General features: G+C 38.2%; 1 protein-coding gene across 7 annotated transcripts in view; it reads right to left on the bottom strand.

Moving 5' to 3' along the window:
• Positions 1 to 15,311, bottom strand: part of FAM168A (family with sequence similarity 168 member A) — a 186,436-nt gene that overhangs the window by 123,297 nt on the left and 47,828 nt on the right. Inside the window, exon 2 of one of the 7 annotated variants that reach the window (XM_077866946.1) lies at positions 12,541 to 12,573. The exons of 2 other annotated variants lie outside the window; for them this stretch is intronic. Coding sequence is in view for 4 of the 5 variants with exons in the window: in XM_077866942.1 (XP_077723068.1) it covers positions 1,300 to 1,377 (78 nt within the window). In the remaining variant the exon portion in view is untranslated. Of the gene's footprint in view, positions 1 to 1,299; positions 1,405 to 12,540; positions 12,574 to 15,311 lie in introns of those variants that run through there. 4 more of the 7 variants (XM_077866942.1, XM_077866943.1, XM_077866939.1 and 1 more) reach the window with 4 other exon arrangements.

Below are 15,311 nucleotides of genomic sequence, written 5' to 3' on the forward strand. Positions count from 1 at the left end.
CCAGGAGGTTGACAGACCTCCATTCCAAAATTTTATTTCCTCTTCAGCCAGGCCCAGCAGAGTCCTTGGTAAAATACTGCCTAATCAGGCACACATCACAAATGAATTCCAATAATCAGACGCAATCTCTCCCTGAGGCGTTCCCACTCTTACAAAACCACTAGGAACTGGAGAAAGCTTTTGTTCTCCATCTGAAAAACTGCCTGCAAGCACTTGGTGGTAAAGGGAAATTGGGTTTGAGAAGCAGATGGCTTGTCAAAGAGCCTAAAACCTAAGGTGAAAAGGAAGCAATTTACTAAAATCAAACACTCTAAAAGAGAAACCAAGCTTCTCTGAGATGACAAAGAATACCATCATAGTCGTGATTTGCCCTCCAAACCGAGCACTTTGTAGAAGCAGAAGCCAAATCTTACATAGTAGGATCTAGGTACATTGGTTCATAGTTATCACCGCAGGTTAACAATAACATTCTGGATTTTTCTAAAAGTAAGCATCACTTGTTTATAACAACTGTGTTTAGTGATGGAAGGACTCTGTCATAGAAAGAAAGTACTATTATATCAATTAGACCCTCAATATATAGTAAGTGGAGAGAGGAAGGAACTTAAAGGTTAACTAAGATAATATAAGTAAAGAGCCTAGAAATTGAGCTGGCACAAGGCAGATGCTTAATCAGTGTTGGCTTAACTGAACTGAAAAAGAAGAGAAATTAGCATTTGTTTGGTACTTTTTTTTGTTTGTTTAGTACCTTCTGATTATCAAAAATGACCTTACCAGTTTTCATATACTTAATCTTATTTAACCCTCAAAACAATCCAGAACAAATGTTAATCATCCTCATTTTATATATAAGAAGAGAGTTTCAAAAAACTTAAGCTATTTGCTTGGTTATTCAATTATTAATGGGCAAAAAGTTCTGATTTGTTCATAATATCAACGAATTATACTAAGCAAAAAATAATAATGCCACCTCACATTTGGATAATGTTTTAAAGTTTTTTACTGCATAACAAAACATGTGAAGGGAAGCACTAGACTGGGAATTGGAATACCTGAGTTCTAGTGTTAACTGTGCCAAACTGCTATGCAGCTTAAACTAAGTTCCTTCCTCTTTCTGGATTTTAATTTTCTCACTTAACTCAATAGTAATATATTTAACTTAAAGACAAGTTAAATTATCTTGAAATTCCAGGAATATAGGACACACAATCAGGACCCGACTGGACAATAAATTCTCCCTTGTTGCCTAGTATTCACTCTGCTCTTCCTCTGGCTACTCTCTCAGTACTAATATCTTACCTTCACCTGTCCATCAGCCATTTCTAAGCCAGAAGCATCCTTTCCGGTGCAGCTCACCACCTGTGTTGGATGCTTCATTAAGTGGAAAGCTGATACTGTACTTTGCTGGAAGCCTGGTGCACAAATGTTACCTGGAGATGAATAAATCATTCCAGTTGTGTTGCAATCGTAAGGGCAGCAGCTGTGGGTCTAAAAAACAGATGGTCTTACAAGGATGGAAGACTTTTCTCCTATCTGATTTTCCTAAGGCAAGCAGGTTTGGGTCAGCAGGAAACCTGGCTAGGAAGTGCCTGAGTATAGCTAGTATCCAGTGATGAGGAAAGAGGACAGAAATGCACATTCAGTTTCTTTCCAAAACAAATGAATATATTAGAGGCTGCAATTACCAGAATCCCACATCCTTATTTTTATACCTACTCATCAACTTCCAAATCATTTTTTTTTTTCAGTCTAACACTTCTTTCCTTGATTTTAATATAAAGATGAGCTCAGGGAGAATGCCTAGCCTGGGCATGAAAACAGCTTTAAGATTTGCTAAGACAAATTAAAAAAAAAAAAAAAAAAAAAAACAGAGAAAACCGGACTAAAGTTATTGGATAACAGTGGAATGAGTGCCTTAGGACATGGTCAATAATAGTAGGTGTGCAATAAACATGTGTTTAATAAAGTAATATGCCAAGCACCATCCTAGGTGTTTTCCATATATTCTCATTTCATTCTCAACATAGCCTTTATTTTATTATCTCCATTTTATAGATAAGGTAATTAAAACTCAGAAAAGTCAGGTACTTTGCCCAGAGACACACAGCAAATTAAGTGAAGGGAGTCACAACTGACCCCCCCATGGCTAAATGAATCCAAAGCTCTATGCATCTTGTTTTTCAACCTCCTATCCTACCAAGAACCTTCTTGCTGTTCCTCAAACTCATTCCTACCTCTGAACCTTTCTGTTTCTTGTTTCCCTCATCACTTCTTCTCATGGCTTTCCACTTTAGATCATTCAGGTCTCTGCCCAAATGCCATCACTTCAGAAAGACTTTTCTTGGTCATTCTCCCTATATATCCTGTTCCCGCATCTTGTTTTTTTTTTTTTTTTAATTTTATTTATTCATGATAGTCATCACAGAGAGAGAGAGAGAGAGAGAGAGAGAGGCAGAGACACAGGCAGAGGCAGAAGCAGGCTCCATGCAGGGAGCCTGACGCGGTACTCGATCCCGGGTCTCCAGGATCGTGCCCTGGGCCAAAGGCAGGCGCCAAACCGCTGCGCCACCCAGGGATCCCTGTTGTTTTTTTTTTTTTTTAATTTGGCACTAATATTGTATTATTAGTTTGTTTACTGTCATTCTTATCCACTATAATCAAAGATAAAGATCAGAAAGAACCAAAAAAAAAAAAAAAAAAGATCAGAAAGAACTTTGTCTCAGTCACAAGTGTATCCTCAGCACGTAGAACAGTGATTAGAAAACTGCAGGTGCTCAACAAATATTGAATGACTGAATTCCATATGCTCAAAATCACAAAGCTCTAGAATATTAGTGTAAAAAGATAATTGTTACATACTATAAAGAATACAGATTTTGAGATCAGGAAGATCTGGGTTCAAGTCTCTAACTAGGACAGTGTGATTTTGGACAAGTCTCTAAACTTCTTTAATCTTCTCATCTGTAAAATGAACATAAAGATAAATAAAAATTAAAAAAAAAAAAAAAAAAAAAGATAAAAGCTCCATAAAGTTGTTACAAAGATTAAATGCAAGGGGCAATGTAAAAAGATAATTGTTACATACTATAAAGAATACAGATTTTGAGATCAGGAAGATCTGGGTTCAAGTCTCTAACTAGGACAGTGTGATTTTGGACAAGTCTCTAAACTTCTTTAATCTTCTCATCTGTAAAATGAACATAAAGATAAAAGCTCCATAAAGTTGTTACAAAGATTAAATGCAAGGGGCACCGGGGTGGCTCAGGGGGTAAGCGTCTGCCTTTAACTAAGGCTGTGATCCTGGGGTCCTAGGATCGAGTTCTGCATTAGGAGCCTGCTTCTCTCCCTCTACCTCTGTGTCTCTCATGAATAAATAAATAAAATCTTTTAAAATAAAAAGATTAGGGATGCCTGGGTAGCTCAGCAGTTGAGCGTCTGTCTGCCTTTGGCTCAGGGCATGATCCTGGAGACCAGGGATCAAGTCCCACATCGGGCTCCCCACACAGAGCCTGCTTCTCCCTCTGCTTGTATCTCTGCCTTCCTTCTCTCTCTGTGTCTCTCTCATGAATAAATAAATAAAATCTTACAAGATTAAATTAAATTAAAAGATTAAATGCAATGAACACATGAAAATGCTTTATACAAACTATAAAGTTTATTATGATGATAGGGAAAAGTTTCAAGACTATCTAATCAAACCTTTCACTTTCTAATCAAGCCTTTCACTTTAGAGATCCCCCCAAGGCTCAAAAAAGTAACATGAACTGTCCAGTGTCCCCTACTTACTTAGAACCAAACCATGGGGATCCCTGGGTGGCGCAGCGGTTTGGTGCCTGCCTTTGGCCCATGGCACGATCCTGAAGACCCGGGATCGAATCCCACGTCGGGCTCCCAGTGCATGGAGCCTGCTTCTCCCTCTGCCTGTGTCTCTGCCCCTCTCTCTCTCTCTCTCTCTCTCTGTGTGTGTGTGTGACTATCATTAATTAATTACTTACTTAATTAATTAATTTAAAAAAAAAAAAAAAAACATGGTTAGACTCCAGGACTTCAGGCAACCAAGTTGGGACACTGGCCACTACCCTCCACAAATTATTTGGCCTCTGATACTTCACTTTCTCTTGATTCTTCTTTTACCTCACTGGTTATGCTTTTGATCTTCTCAACCTCCCTATGTCAGAGTATCCAGGGCTCAACTATCAGATCTCCTCTGCTCTATCTCTATACACATCTTCAGTGTTCACAGCTACTCTATTGCCTTACATATGCTAATGACTCCCAGACTTAGATCTCTAACCTGGATTTCTCTGAATTCTAGACTTGTAAATCCAACTGCTTACATGACATCTCCTTTTGTTTGTCTAATAGCCATCTAATATGTAATACGTCTAAAACCACACCTGATACCTCCCTATAAGTCTGTTCCTCCCCGTCTTTCCATCTTTACAAATGGTAACTCCAATCTTAGAGTTGCTCAAAGCAAAAGCCTTCCCTTGACTACACCTTACTCTCACAGTCCTCATCCAACCTAACAGCAAATTCTGTCAGCTCTACTTTCAAAACATATCCTGATTCCAACAATTTCTTACCACCTCTGCTGCTACCACACTGGCTCAAGCTTTCATTATCTCATTCCCTAATTCTTGTAACAGCTTCATCTCTGATATTCTTGCTTCTGCCTTTGCCTTCTATCTATCCCCTAGCCCTTTCTCCTCAGAAGCCAAAATGACCCTTTAGATTCAATTCAGATCATGTCACTCAACCCTGTTCAATACCCTGCAATGACTGCTCATTTCACTCAGAATAAAAAACACAAGGTCATTACCATGGCCTATGAGACACGATGTAATCTGGCTCCTTTCTACTATCTACCTTACCCCCTACCATTATCCTCTTCGCTCATTATACTTCAGCCCCATTGCAATAAAATTAAATTTTAACACCATAATTCATGTTATTTAGAAACCACTCTGAAGGGGATCCCTGGTGGCTCAACTGTTTGGCGCCTGCCTTAGGCCCAGGGCGTGATCCTGGAGACCCGGGATGGAGTCCCACATCAGGCTCCCTAAAAGGAGCCTGCTTCTCCTTCTGCCTATGTCTCTGCCTCTCTCTCTCTCTCTGTGTTTCTCATGAATGGATAAATAAAATCTTAAAAAAAAAAAAAAAAAAAAACAAAGAAAGAAACCACTCTGAAGTGGCCAAAAACACAGAACAAGAAGAACATGCAAGCCTCAGATTCCTTAATATGTACAGCAGGGAAATTCTTTATTCTTTCCCTTCATGTTCACTGATAGCTTAGCACAACCCCACCTAAGGAATTTAGCATTTATAGCTCTCAGTGCCCATTCTTCCCTTGAATTATCAATATGATCTGTTCCTTCATTTCATTAAAATCTCCACTCAAATTTCAATCCTATCTAAAATAGCCCCCTCCCTTTCAATAACTCCCTTTCCCTATATATTGCCTGATTTTTCCTGTCTGCCCACTAGAGTGCAACTGAAAGCTAGGGCTTTCATTTATTCATGGCTGTGTCCACAGTGCCAAGATCAAATTTTAAGTGCTCTATAATCAATAACAGTAATCAATTCAGCCATTAACTGTTCTTTAATTAACACCATATGATGTCTGGTCTTGCCCTAAACAGACTGAATATTATTTGAAAACTTCTCTTCTTTGGATATCGTTCCTGAAGATTTTCAATTCAACCAGTGACAGAAGTAACTAAAAAAAGAAAGGAAAAAAGGGACACCTGAGTGGCTCAGCAGTTAAGCATCTGCTTAACCAGGGCATGATCCTGGAGTCCCAGGAGCGAGTCCCACATCGGGCTCCCTGCATGGAGCCTGCTTCTCCCCCTGCCTGTGTCTCTTATGAATAAATAAAATCTTAAAAAATAAATAAATAAAAGGAAAAGAATGGGGTGCCTGGGTGGCTCAGTCGGTTAAGCATCTGCCTTCAGCTCAGGGTCCTGGGATCAAGTCCCATATCAGGGTCCTTGCTGCTCTCTCTCCCTCTGCTGCTCCCCTTGCTTGTGTTCTCTCTATAAATAAATAAAAGCTAAATAAATAAATAAATAAATGCTAAAAAGAAAAAAAGAAAAAAGAAATGAGGTCATGTTTTTCTTTATCTGGAATCCTCTTATAATCAGCTATTAAATCACTAAGTATTAATAAGCACCCTTAGGTGCAGAACACTATCTTATTAAAGAAGGATATTATTAGATAGCAAGTTGGCAAAACACAGAGATACACAAAAAACAATAGATGGGAAATAAGAACATGAAAAGATGCTCAGCATCATTAGCCATCAGAGAACTGCAAATCAAATCACAAAGAGCTAACATACTTCACATTCACTAAGATGGCTAAAATCAGAAAGACAATAAGCATTGAGGAGGATGTAGAGAAATTGGAACCATTATTTTTTCAAAGATTTACCTATTTATTTAGTAATCTCTACACGCAACATGAGGCTCAAAGTCATGACCCCAATATCAAGAGCCACACACTCCACCCACTAACCCAGCCAGGTGTCTCAGAAATTGGAACCTTCATACACTGCTGGTAGGAATGCAAAATGGTACAGCAAATTTGGAAAACACTCTGGAGTCCCTCAAAAGATTAAACATAAAGTTCCCATATAATCCAGCAATTCCACACCTAGAATGCATTTCCTCTATTTTAGAAATGAAAACATATGTCTATACAAAAACTTATATAAGAATGTTCACAGCTGTATTAGAATACCTAGAGGTAGAAATCATTCAAATGTCTATTGATGATATATGATGAATAGATTAATAAATGTGATATATCCATAGATGGGAACATTAGGAAATAAAAAGAATGAAATATCAGTACGTACTACAACATGGATAAACCCTGAAAACATTATGCTAAATGAAAGAAGCCCCGTCATAAAAGGCCATATATTGTATAACATTTATGTGAAATATCCAGAACAGACAAATCTGTAGAAAATAGATTAGTGGTTGCCTAGGGCTGGTAGAGATGAAAGAAGTATGAGGTGACTGCTAAAGGGTATATTTCTCTTTGGGGTAAAAAGATGAAAATGTTCCAAAATTAATTGCGATGAGGGCTGCACAATTCTGTGAATATACTAAAAGCCATTAAACTATACGCTTTAAAGGGATGAATTGTATGGTATGTGGATTATTGCTTAATAAAGCTGTTATTAAAAACACTTTAAGGGCTTAGCGGTTTAGCGCCGCCTTCAGCCTAGGGCCGTGATCCTGGAGACCCTGGATAGAGTCCCACGTCGGGCTCCCTGAGTGGAGCCTGCTTCTTCCTCTGCCTGTGTCTCTGCCTCTCTCTCTCTCTCTTTCTCTCTGTGCCTCTAATAAATAAATAAAATCTTTTAAAAAATAAATAAAAAATAAAAACACTTAAAAATGTAATCTGGGGTTCATTTTAGGTTCCATTTATCAACATTCTTACTATTCACATTCAACTTAACATTTACTGAATACGAAGTAACTCTCATTTTCTTTATTTCATTTAATATTCATGACTAAAAATACTATGAGATAGGGGTTATCAGATCACCCATTTTGCAGGTAAGAAACCTACAGCTCAGAGAAATTAAATAATTTAAAATACACAGAATCAAAACCAAATTTGGTCCTGCACTCACAATCTCAAAGCTAAGCTTCTTTTACCCCACTTCTTACTAGTAAGCATAATTAGGATCTAGCTATAGCACTTACTCATAAAAGCTATGAATTAATGGGGCACCTGGGTAGTACAGTCAGTTAAGTCTCCAACTCTTGGTTTCAGCCAGGTCATGATTTCAGGGTAGTGGGATCAAGCCCCACCTTGGGCTCCACGCTCAGCGCAGAGTCTGCTTGTGATTGCCTTTCCCTCTCCCTCGGCCCCTTCTTGCTGTGTATGTGTGCACAAATGCCCTCTCTCTCTCAAATAAATAAATCTTTAAAAATAAATAAAGCAAAATAAGAAAAACCACGTTTAAAAATAAGCTTTTGTGCATCAAAAACAATCAATGGGGGCACCTGGGTGGCTCAGTTGGTTAAGCGTCTGCCTTCAGCTCAGGTCATGATCCCAGGGTCCTGGACTGACCCCGTATCAGGCTCCCTGTTCCTCAGGGATCCTGCTTCTCCCTCTCCTCCCAACTTGTGCTCTCTCTCGCTATCTCTGTCTCTTTCTCTCTCAAATAAATAAATAAATACAATCTTTAAAAAACATAAGACAATCAACAGAATAAAAGGCAACCCACAGAACTGGAGATTTACAAATCATATACTGATAAAGGATTAAACTCCAGAATACATCAAGAACTCCCAAAACTCAACAACAAAAACCTGATTCAAAAATGGGCAAAGAACTTGAAGAGACATTTCCCCAAAGAAGATACACAAATGCCCAATAAGTACATGAGAAGATAACTGAACATCACTAATAATCAGGAAAATGCAAATCAAAATCACAATGAGCTACCGCCTCATACCCAATAAGATAGCTACTACAAAAAACTGAAACATAAGAAGTGCTGGTGAGGACAAGCAGAAATTAGAATCCTCATGCACTGTTGGTAGGCATGTAAAATGGTGCAAACACTGTAAAAACTACTATGGGTTTCCTCAAAAAAATTAAACAAAGAATTACCATATGATTCAGCAATTCCACTTACAGGTATATACTCAGAAGAATCAAAAGCAGGGCCTCAAAAAGATCTGTACACCCACATTCATAGCAGCATTATTGACAATAGCCAAAATGTGGAAGCAATCCAAGTATCCACCAAGAGATGAATGGATAAGCAAAATGTGGTGTATATAATGGATTATTATTCAGCCTTAAAAAGGAAATTCTGACATATGCTACAAACATATACCAACCTTGAGGTCAAACAAGCTAGCTGCAAAAAGACAAATCTGTATGATTCCACTTATATCAGGTACTTACAGTAGTCAAAATCATAGACACAAAGTAGAATAATGGTTGGCAGGAGCTGATAAGAGAGGTAATGGGGAATTGTTCAATGGGCATAGTTTCAGTCTCACAGGATGAAGAGTTCTGGAGATGGATAGTGGGAAGGCTGCATAAGAATATGAATACATTTAATGTCACTAAGTTGTACACTTAAAAATGACAATGATGGGGTCTCCTGAGTGGCTCAGTCAGTTGAATGGCCAACTCGATTTCAGCTCAGGTCACGATCTCAAGGTCGTGAGATGGAGTCCCACGTCAGACTCAGTGCTCAGTGGGGAGTCTAAGAATTCTCTCATCCCCTTCCTTTATCCTTCTCCCCCATCCCTGTGCTCACACATGCAGTCTCTCTCTCTCTCAAATAAATCTTTTTTAAAAAATGATTATGATGACAATGTATTATGTTTTTTCCACAATTTATTTACTTAAAATAAATAAGCTGGGCATTACTTGAGGTAAGATGATAACAGCTAACATTTAATGAGTGCTTACTTTGTTATCTCACCCAATTCTGACCATAATCCTATAAAGTGGGGACGATTATGATCTCTCACAAATAAGAAGTCTGAACCTAGTAAGATCAAGTCAGTTGCTCAGAATTACATAGTTAGTAACCAAAACTAAATTCAAACTCAGGCAGCCTGACTATATAAAGTCCAGGACCTTAACTGCTATACTACAACATAAAACACTATATATAAATACTACAGATAGAAGTTGACAAAGGTAGTCAAATCCAGTCAGTCCTGACAACCTAAACTATCCATTGAAGAGACTCACATAGAAGCAGGAATAATATACAACCAATGTAGATCAGAAGCACTGTGGAAACACCAAAATTATTCTTAAAAATAATGTACATATATAAATTTAGTGAGCTGCACAGTCTTTCTTTTTGGAACCATGCTCCAATCCAGCCAATAAAAGAAAGAGCAAAATAATGACAGTTCTAAATCACAGGTGGGACACACACACATCTACTAAGATCCCAGTCTTCAGCATCCCAATTCAGCAGTGCCCTCCAGAACCAGAAGATTCAAGTGTCACCTGCTTCCTTTGCTGATACCTAGAACTTCAAAATAGTTTTCATATTTGCTCTAGGTGAAAGACTCTCCTCTTTTGTGCAAGGCTTTGCAGGAATAAACATCACCCTCTGTATCTTCATCCAACAAATGGGTGCTAGAACTTACTCCATGCCCAATGCTAAGCAAATCTCCTGTTTCTATTTAATTCTTTATTCCCTCATACTTCATAGGTTTTTTTTTTTTTACTTCATAGTTTATAAGGTTTATTCATATGAAAGGCAGAAACCTAAAAAAAAAAAAAGCACAATAAGCCAAATTAAAGTGCCAAAAGTAGGAATGTGGGGCTGAGGAAGAACCTGAGCATGGAAGAGGGACGAGGAACTAACTTTCTACATAATCAGTTCTTATCATTCAAGGAAGGACAGTGAAGGCTCCTCAGCAGGAAGGAGTTCCTTTCTCTTCTGCAGCTTCTAGCAAATAAATATAATACATTATAAATATACTTGTTAGTTGTATTTATTAAACCCCAGGCCACATTTCTTAATTCTCTATATTTATTTGTAAAATTTTCTTAGTCTTTTAATCCTTTCCTTAAAAGGAATCCCTGCTTAAACAAAGGAGAAATAGGCTCACATTCAACCAAACTTAACTGAGCACCTATTACGTTTCTGAATTAGATTTTTTTTTCCCTAGGCAGTTTCTCATTTAATTCTCAAAAAGAATCTTTTTTCTAAAGTATTATTGGCTGCCACCCTTTCTTTTTTTTAAACAACCAAGTAAATTGAGAATCATACAGTTAAAATAACTTACAAAGATCTTACAACTAAAAAGAAAAAGAAAAAAAATAGAGGAGCCAGGATTCAAACTCAAACTTTCTATCTTATCTCTCTGAATCTCAATTTCCTCATCTGCAAAATGGAAATAACATTATCCATCCTCAAAGGTTGATTTAAGGGAACAACAAGTGTTGGTGAGGATATACAGAAAAAAGGAACCCTCATGAACTGTTGTTTCATGCAACCTGGTGCAGCCTCATGGCAAAATAGCATGGAGGTTCCTCAAAAATTTAAAGACAGAATTACCATATCATCCAGTAATTTCACTACTGGGTATTTACCCAAAGAAGATGAAAACATCAATTGGAAAAGATCTATGCACACCCATGTTTATTATAATAGCCAAATTATGGAAGCAGCCCAAGTGTCCATCAGTAGATGAATGGATAAAGATGTGGTATATATACACAATGGAATATTATTCAGCCATTAAAAAGAATGAAATCTTGCCATCTGCAACAACATAGATGGATCTAGAGGGTACAATGTTAAGCGAAATGAGTGAGTCTGAGAAAGACAAATACCAATGGATTTCATTCATATGGTGAATTTAAGAAACAAAACAAACGAACAAAGAAAAAAGGAGGAAAAAAAAACAAACCAGACTCTTAACTACAGAGAACAACTGATGGTTACCAGAAAGGAGGTGGGTCAGGATGGGTGAAATACATAAAGGGGATTAAGAGTACACATCGTCATGAGCATGGAGTAATGTACAGAATGGTTGAATCACTATATTGTATACCTGAAACTAATATAACACTGTATGTTAACTATACTGGAATTTTTTTAAAAAAGATTGAGGTAGGAATTACCACATGCAAAGTGCTCAGATCAGTACTTGCTCAATAAACATCAGTTCTTTTCTTTCCTTCCTTCATGCTTGAATTGACTATTTGTTGGCTTATTCCAAACAAATTGCTGAAGTTGATTCTGTTTAGCTGTTTCCTTTTTTAAGATTTTATTTTTGGGATGCCTGCGTGGCTCTGCAATTGGACGCCTGCCTTCAACTCAGGGCCTGACCCCGGGATCTGGGATCAAATCCCACATCGGGCTCCCTGCGAGGAGCCTGTTTCTCCCTCTGCCTGTGTCTCTGCCTCTCTCACTCTCTGTCCCTCATGAATAAATAAATCTTTTTTAAAAAGATTTTATTTTTAAGTAATCTCTATATGCAATGTGGGGCTCAAACTCACAATCCTGAGATCAAGAGTTACATGCTCCACCAACCGAGCCAGCCAGGTGCCCCAAAGTTGACTGTTTTGCCAGGCTATCTTACTGGTTTGTCTTGGTCCCCCCAAACACGATGTGACTCTGGGATATTAGGAGCATTTCTGGCTCACCTGGCAGTTGGGATGCCCAAAGCAGAGCTCTTTATGCTCAGAGCATAAAGGACTAGTTTCCCTCCTCTATTCTCCCTTAGACAAACAGATGCATACACAGGTGAAAAAAATTTTAAAGGCATAATTAGCTTAATTAACATAGAATGACAGAAATAAAAAAAGCCACAGTGTTCTGGCCAGGCAGTAGGCTTCAGGGGAAACAAAAATTCTCTGGCTAGCAAAGTGAGGGGAGAAATAAGCATCTACCAAAGAGGAAAAGGAGTCATGGCCAAGTGGCAGGAACTAGGGAATGTCTAAAATGAAAGGTCAGCGTGCTTGCTTCAGCAGCACATATAATAAAATGGAAGGTCAGCACCATCCACCAGAGCCCTTACTTACCTCTGATCTCCAGGACAGGTCAGGTACCCCGATCTATCAAACAAGAACTTGAATCAGACAAAAAGTCTATCATGAGCTCCTCAAGGGCTAAAACTATAACTTACATGGAGATCCCTAGGGCACAGAACAGTACAAACAGGCATTCATATTTGTTGAAATGTAAATTAATGTGGATGTGAATAAAGTCCGGTTAAAAGGTTTTCTCCATCTTTTCCACAGTGTACTAGTATTATACAGGAAAGGTTCTTATCTTCATCTATCATTCAATCCATACCTCTTCATAAATACCCACATGCACAAAAACATAGTGCATCTGTAGATCATTTCCCAAAATGTTCTAGATAACCCACAACTGCTTCTTAAAAAAGTGACAGCATATCCCAAATAAATCTTGACAGCTGCCTACAATCTTCAGGATAAAGTCTATACATCTTAACCTACAAGTAAGGCCCTTTTGCAAATCAGCTCTTCCCTTTCTTTCCAAATAAACCTTTTCAAGAACTCTAAGCATCTGCTGAACATGAACCCATTGTCCCTTAAATATGCCCTGAAATCCTGCTTCAGTTCCACAAGATGCACTGCCACCAAACTTTGATTCACTTAAATTCCACCCAGCTTTCACGGGACAATTCAGGTCCCATTTACTTTACAAAGTCTGTTATAACTGTCCCAGATCACAGTGTTCATTTCTTTTAAGCTAGCATATGTGACAACCAGGTATACCCCTCATCTTTTAAGATTAAGATTCTTGGGATGCCTGGGTGTCTTAGCAGTTGAGCGTCTGCCTTCACGCTCTGGGCGTGATCCCGGAGTCCCAGGGTCGATCCCGCATTGGCCTCCTTGCGTGGTCTCTGCCTCTCTCTGTGTCATAAATAAATAAATAAAATCTTAAAAAAAAAAAAAAAAAAAAAAGATTATTAAAAGTCTTAGCCTTACCTTGATTTTCTCTCCTCACTCCCAAAAATGCCTAATCTACTTTGGGTGCCTATTCCTAGCAACCTAATCTGACCTAATCCTAGATAGAACCCTATATACTTCTATCATAGCACCTATTATACTTAATTATACTTCCTTATGTCTCATTACAGATTTGCTGCCCCTCCAGATCTGTGCTTTCCAATACAGCAGCCATTAGCCACACATAGCTACTTAAGCTCAAATAAGTTACTTAAAACTAAGTAAAATTTAAAATTCAGTTCATCAGTTTCACTAGCCACCTTTCAAGCACTCAGGAGCCACGTGGGCTGGCTGGTGACTACTATATTGGACAACACATATAAAACATTTCTATTTCTGCAGAAAGTTCAATGGGACAGTGCTGTGTCTAGATCATGTATGCCCCCCAACGCTAGTCTAGCAGGCACTCTGGCAGCAACTTTGTTAATTCATTGTGGTAACCAAGCCCTTAGTAAATCCTAGTAAATGTCTCTTAAGAATGACTAACAGCTTGTTCTACCTTTCTTATTATTACATACCACCAGGACCTCTGTTTCATAAGTTCAATGGCCTTTATAGGCTAGATGGAATCAGTGTAATAATTCATCATCATCCTAACTTAAAGAAAGAGGTAGGAACCACAATAGTTAGGGGTAATCAGAAAGCCTCTCTTTGGTCCCTCTCCTCAAACCAAAGCTCCACTACTTAATGTGAGACTTGGTAAAGAAGAGGGCTTATTTCTTATTTCCTTTTTGGCATGTAATTAAACTCCAGATAATTCCAAAAGGAATTTTTTTCAAATATCAGAACAATCTTACAACTCAGCAGAAATAAAAACAGGGAGACGATGTTTGAAATTTATCACACTGTTTGGCCATGAATGAATATACCCTCACTAGACTCTCTTTCCATATATAATCATTTGGCACACATTTTTCTGAGGACTTATTAAGGGCTAAGGGCTAAAAAAAGAAAGAAATTCTAGTAGCAAGTAGAAACAAATTAGAATAATACAAAGTGGTAAGTGCTCTATGATTAAGGGGAAGTCCTGGGAGCTATGAAGAGCACTAAGAAAATACTGTGAACCCAATGGGGAGATGTGGTAGAGGGTGAGAGAACCACAGGGAGGCTGCTCAAAAATGTGCTCAACTTTTAAAGGGTAATTAAGAGGCTGAGATATGAAGAAAGGGTGGAAGGTGTCACAAACAGAGACACTGGCATTGAAAAAGGTACAGGCAGGCATGTGACTTGGACAGTGAATGCCAAGTAGTTCAGTCTGGCTGGAGCAACAACAAAAGAAGTAAGATGTGAGGCTAATGAGGCAGGCAGAGGTCAAATCATGAAAAAGCTGTGCATGCTAAACTAAAGGATTTAAATTTTAACCTCAAAGTTATAGGAAACCCATGAAGGTTTTAAAGCAGGAAAAAGGAGGGTAATCTATATTCAACAAAGTTCACAGAGGAGCAATATGGAAGATGATTTGGAGAAAGTAAGACAGGAGCAGGGAAGTTGCTGCAAAAAATGAAGAGACAGTGTATTTTACCACCACCACCACCACCACAGCAACAACAAAAACTAGTTTAAAAAGTGATGAGATAGGGCCCGTTTGATGCAAACAGTTTTAAAAACAACCTATTTTAAATGGGTTTCTCTCCATTAGTCTATGCCTCTCAAAGCTGTAACACCATGATTCAATGATCACAACTACAAAAACAACTGTTAAAGTCAATTAGATAAACTCTAAAAATCTACACTGCACTCTTCTATTCAATAGCCATTCTTTGAACTAAACCTGCACATTTTTCTCTATTCCACTGCACACAATTTTGGAAAAA

The sequence above is a fragment of the Canis aureus genome, chromosome 23 (genome assembly GCF_053574225.1).
Source record: "Canis aureus isolate CA01 chromosome 23, VMU_Caureus_v.1.0, whole genome shotgun sequence".
Taxonomy (NCBI): domain Eukaryota; kingdom Metazoa; phylum Chordata; class Mammalia; order Carnivora; family Canidae; genus Canis; species Canis aureus.